Source organism: Xiphophorus hellerii, chromosome 11, assembly GCF_003331165.1.
Source record: "Xiphophorus hellerii strain 12219 chromosome 11, Xiphophorus_hellerii-4.1, whole genome shotgun sequence".
NCBI classification, from domain to species: Eukaryota; Metazoa; Chordata; class Actinopteri; order Cyprinodontiformes; family Poeciliidae; genus Xiphophorus; species Xiphophorus hellerii.
Window position 1 is genome coordinate 7,624,022 of NC_045682.1, and position 6,000 is coordinate 7,630,021.

Sequence of the window (6,000 nt, forward strand, 5' to 3'; positions counted from 1 at the left end):
TCTTTGATATTGAAAATCTGAAATATTTAATTATGGCGTCAAATTAGAACTGCAAGCACATATAATGGGTTTCTCGCCCCTCCCAGCAGGTCCCCTCCTTGCATTGCCCACCCACACGCAACGGGTAGAACAGGCGGCACAGGCCTGTTCCATGCAGTGCTGCCTGAATGCATCATAATATACCAACACATTATTATGGTTCTTTTCAGAACATTTCTTGTGTTTTATCAAGTTTTTTCTTGTGTCTTAAAATTCATTTTTGATCAACAGACAAACATTTTTCCACTATAGTGTAGTAATTCTATTTGGCCATACAATGGAGCCAAATCCACATCTATCTTGGCCAGCAACATGTCTGAACTTCAACATGCTAATCTCTTGTCTTACTTAATCTATGGGGAATCCCAAGTTTAACACTAGTCAATACCCTGAGTCCAGGATCTTTTGACCCTGGACTCAGGCCAGTAACGATCTCTTTTGTCTTATCGACGTTCAGGAGCAGGTTGGTCTTTTTTCACCAGTCCACAAGATGTTGTACCTCTTTTCTGTAATTCACTTCATTGTTATCCTGAATGAGGCCTACAATTGTCATGTAATTTTAAAGCATGCTGACACATCCTGTATTTGTGCTGCTTTACATGATTTGTATACAGATTTTTTCACCGGATAAAAACCTCTTGCTTTGAATTCAAATTAATTTTTGTTTTTTAAAATTCAACATTTGATTGAACTATTAAAATAATTTCCAGTGTACCACACGACTTAAAGGAATCTAGAGGAAAGTGTTTTTAAATTAATTTTGCCACAGCACTGCAGTGTGACGTATGTGTTTTATGTTGACGTGTATTAAACACATGTCCATGGTCCATTACAGAAGAGGAGCTTTATAATTCATATCCACAAAAATAACATTCAATAAGACAAGGTACAGAATATTTTTTCCATTAAGTTTACATGAAAGAAATTAAATGCAGAAAATAAGCGTTTGACATTTGGAAGATAATTTATATCTTAGTTTTAAATGCTGTTATCTTAATACATGTTCAGAAGCTATGTTTACTGACTATTCCACCTTTTACACAGAGTAATCATACTTAAAAAAGAGAAGATGACAATTTAAAAAGTAAGCTAATGCTATCAGTGACTAGTTAGGTAATACTGTAACGATTAAGACAAAAAAAAATCAGATTTCATATACTCTATTAGGGCAATAAAAAATATACTGCTGTATAAGTAATAATGTCAAGAAGGATGCAGCCAGATAAACAAGTGACATGACGATGCTGCAAAGGTATTTCAGCTTGACAAACTGAGAGTGGACCTTCACATATCTCAGCTGTTGTGTTCCTTTTTCTCTGCTACTTCTTGTTCTGATGTGTCATTGCAATGTTTCCTCTCTGAACAGTTCAGACCGCTCTCAGTGTGATGTGTTGGCAACAGTTGTCAAAATCATTCACATGAGTTTGTTACCAGATGGCCACAGTTTGAAAACACTTTACATTAAAATTATCATTGTAAACATATCAGTATATTTAAAACCCATTTTAAGAAGAAATTCAAAACCATTCAATGTATTTTTTTTTTTTTCACAACAGTAATAATTAAACTGACCAGGTTTCAAATATAACTGCTCCTTGTTCACAAAGTTTTAAATCTGGCAGGTCATGGCTGTGGGGCTGAATATAACAAAATATTCCCTTCAAAATGGAAACTAAAGGCTTACAGTCTGGAATGACCTGCAGAGAAAAAGGGAAGTTAAATGTGTAACATATCATAATGGCCAAGCCTTTAGAGAAGACTATTTATTATTGTATCATGTCAGGAGAGTGCATTATGACATTCTGTATCGGTTAAAAGATCAGGATTTCTATGTTTGCTCAGTATTCGTAAACAGAGTGAGGTGTTCTCTATGATGTGCTTCTAGTGCTCTGGCTGTTGAAGCTAATGTGTCTGGACAGGCAGGGAATTTTTTCAATCACCAGTTTGTTGAAGTGACTCTGGAACTTTTTCCCTAGAAATGTGTAAAACATTGGACTAATGCAACAATACAAGTATGCAATGTTTCGGGTCAAGTAATATGCATAATCTAGGTTTTGTTTGGTGGAACATGATTCTTCCTCGTCTGTCTCGCCAGCTGAAATATGAATTGCTCGAAGAAGGCATACAAGATTGTAGGGCGTCCAGCAGACAAAAAATGTGAAGATGATTACAAATATTAGCTTTATGGCTCGACACTTCTCCTTCATCCGGGTGGAGAGAATCCGCAGTGTGATCCTAACGTAGCAGTACATGACCATTATCAGAGGTAAGAGGAAGAAAATCATGAACTGTTGATAGAAACTGACCAAACGCCAGACTCTCATACTGCTTGCTGATAACCCTGATTCTTCACACATTTTGCCTTGCATTGAGTTCATAAACACATTTCGAAGGACCAACTCTTTAACACTTGCTGAAATACTGATACACCAAACAATGACAGACGATATCATGGCATACTTTTTCTTCCTGCGCTTGCAAGCTGCAAGCGCATGCACCACAGCTAGATATCGGTCAAATGTCATGAGAGTGAGGAAGAGGATGGAGCTGTAGAAACCGATGAAATAAGCACTGCTGACCATTTTACATAGAGCTTCTCCAAAGATCCATTCAGACAAATGGTAGGTAGCCCAGAAAGGCAAACTGGAGGCAAAAAGGAGATTGGAAAGCACCAAATTCAGCAGAAAGATGTTTGTGACTGTGGTGAGCTTCTCATACTTGAAGATAATGAGGAGGACAAGGCCGTTTCCAAGGTAACTCAGGAAGAAGTTAACAAAGTAGAACACTGGGATCAATTTTGCACCAAACATATTAACAGTCTTTTTGGCACACAGCTGGACAACTTCGCTGACCACGTGGCTCGGGTCCTCTGTTATATTCATATTCTGCAGGTAGAGCATGTAATTATAGTCATCATCATCCTCCATGTCTGATGTTTCTCCTGTGGCACATTAAAGAAATATAGAAGTCAGACTAGAGCTAGGATAAAATCTATTTTCCTATAAGTTACACACAGAGGTCTGGGTTGAAACTCTTACACAACTAATACAAGTCTGAACAAAACAGACAAAATGTTGAAAAACTACACGTCCATATGCAATTATTTCCCCAAAATTTATAGACAGACAGTAGTTATTTTTATCATCTGTATTACCTTATTAAGGTTAGTTGTATGATAACTTGTGCTTCACCATGTCCAAAAGGTTATTGCAGATATGTAACATAACTAAAAAGGCTAACTTACGTATATTCATACATTCACTTGCATACATCCAACATAACTGAAAAGGTTTTGGCCAAAATCTGCTTGCACATGCAGCTCAACACATTAAGGGACCTTGGTCAATATATTAACCATCACAATATGTTTCTAACAGAACAAGGCCTTGTGCTTAATTTGTACTTAATATTAACATATGAATATAGACTAAAAATCTGTATTGAGGAATTTTTCTGACATTTATTTGATTCTATGTGCTAAAAGTTGTTCAATAAAAAGTGGATTCAACCAGATGCTACAGATAAACGGGCCACTTAAATCCCAATTGGGGCTTTTCTGCATGACATTTCCATGTTCTCCTCATTCTCTCTTTACTTGCATGAAAAAAATTGAATGCAAAATTCACAAATACATGCACAAGGCTATGTGAATATTCCTGTGTTGTCTAACAAAACTCATTGAACACTGAGTATTGAGAGAAAAATTAATTTTAGTACATCTTTATCAGATAATGTTGTAACAACATTTAAAGAATCAGTCCCCTTTTTAATTTCCTTAATATCCCCAGACAAGAAATAATTATAATAAGTTGCAGTAAGTAAAGACTGTATTAGAAATACTGTATGTCTTAATCAGAGACATTTAGACCTAAAATTATATCTTTTAAAACTCCCACATTTATTCCATTAGAATTGTTACCTCTTAAATGTTTGAGATTTGTCATCTCCCATCTTCATATTTCTATAATTTTACTCTGATACTTACTCTGATATATTTACATATATCTTATAGAGAAGTATAGTGGGAGAAGTATAGTTTTGAAATAAACTTTACCCATTGATTCATAATGGGTAAACATTTTGTCACACTGATGTTTTTCGTCCCAAAATCAGGAATTGAAACTGCTGATCAGCAAGATTAAAAAGTCACGTCTCCTACGCCTTCGCAACACTGGTATATGTATATGTTTGTATATAAAAAAAAAAGTGTTGCTTCTTACCAGAAATGACACATTGCCAGCTTTATTTTTGAAGAACATTGTGTTTTAACTCCTGGCTATATCCGGATGTTGAGATTGCACTGCAGATTTCTCACAAAAAGCTGTGCTAGGGACTGAAATTTACACCGCCATCAGAACAGATGCTTCTCTTGGGTCATTGCTTATGTTTCTCCATCTTAATATTATTTCAGAACAAAGCTTTATGTTCAAACCACCAAACTGTCCAAACATCTGGTCACATTTCCGGATGAGCGGTTGCCACATTAGGTGCTACATCTAAGCAGTTCATGGCTGCTACTTCCTTCCTACAATTCTAAGAAAATAGCAAGGCTGTAAGAAGTCATCTTTTTTTAAATTTTGTTTAAGAAATATTGAAAGTCTTGAATTTGGTGGGTGTTTTGCACAGTTATTAGACTTAAAAATGTTAGAACCTGCTGAAAATCACACCATTGTTATGTCCTGATATATAAAAGCCTACAGTTATAAGTACAGTTCCTACTTGTACAATGAGTGTATATGAATAAGAGCTTGAAACAGTTTGAGTGGGCAACTTTCATTAAATTAAGTCTATTTTTTTTTATGAACATTAAAGCTTTCTTCATCAGTAGTAAAACTTTAAGTTCCCAAAAAGCTGTATTTAGCTAGAAACGTCACTTTTAAAGGAAGTCATTATGGTAAACCTAAAGAATCAGGCCTTCTCGTGAGTTAAAAAAAAAAAGTCACAACATAAAATAAATAAATAAATAAATAATAAAAAAAGAGCTACCCCTTAAATAATCTGTGAAACTATATCCTGGTTATAGTTTCGGTTTAGAAGAGTGATGAAAGTAACATCTATATATATGTGATTCTCACAGTACGACTTTAGCTAAAGTTTTATAAAATAACAACAGCATCGAAAATCAAGCCAACTTGACCTTACCAGTGCAGCTTTGTAGATATCAGCCTGTGGTCAAGACCCAAAATGGAGTCGCATAACATTTGTTTGCGACTTTGACTTTTGAGAGTAAGAAAATCAGAGGGGGCTGTACCTTGGCAAACGGATGTTCTTAAAAGCCTGTGGGTGTGTTTGTGTCTTTCTGTAGACTATTCAGGAAAGATATGACACATGAAATCAAATAACTTTTTGCCAAAAATTTACTTCTATAAGAAGCTGTTATGCACTGTAGCTTCTCAGGAACAAGTAATAATATTACTTGGGTGATATTATTTTGAAGCATCACTATTCCAGTAAAATTCTGTGCTCACTGTGAGCATGCAGTTAACAGTGGACATTGTCTCTGCAAGTACTTAGTATTGTTCTAACATGTAAACATTACCTTCTATAAGTAGTGGTTTCAAAAGTCATGTCATGTTATAGAATACTGCAATAATTATAATTTTATATTTTGTCTGTATGATTACATCATTTTCACAACTTAAGTCAGACTGCAAAAAAGAAAACTACTCAAGTACTCAATACATGAGGCCTTTTTACTGAATATGTTTTGCTCTTCAGTAGTTTTTCCCAGATGACTATTTTTTACTTCTGCTAATGCATCTCAAAAAATAATAATTACAATGTAATAATATAATATTGCGTAAATGTGTAATCTCAAAAAGTAAAGGGGTTATTTTTTAGAAATGTATTACGGAGTCAAATTCTGACAAGCAAAACAATAACTGTTTTGCTTGTCGGTTATTGTAGGATGAAATGACTGGCAAGAAATATTGCATACATTATTCTAATTTTTTGGAGTTG

General features: G+C 34.9%; 1 protein-coding gene across 1 annotated transcript; it reads right to left on the minus strand.

The window, feature by feature from the left end:
- Nucleotides 1-864: 864 nt before the first annotated feature.
- LOC116728942 (C-C chemokine receptor type 4-like) lies at nt 865-5,287 on the minus strand. The gene is made up of 2 exons (XM_032577294.1): nt 5,182-5,287; nt 865-2,980 (listed from the first exon to the last, which is right to left on the minus strand). Exon 2 carries the CDS (start codon nt 2,964-2,966, stop codon nt 1,908-1,910), a length of 1,059 nt encoding a protein of 352 aa, XP_032433185.1. The 5' UTR covers nt 2,967-2,980; nt 5,182-5,287; the 3' UTR covers nt 865-1,907.
- Nucleotides 5,288-6,000: the final 713 nt, after the last annotated feature.

What these genes read in the sequence shown, in the direction of transcription:
- LOC116728942 (XM_032577294.1), bottom strand. Translation starts at nt 2,966, where the DNA reads ATGGAGGATGATGATGACTATAATTACATGCTCTACCTGCAGAATATG.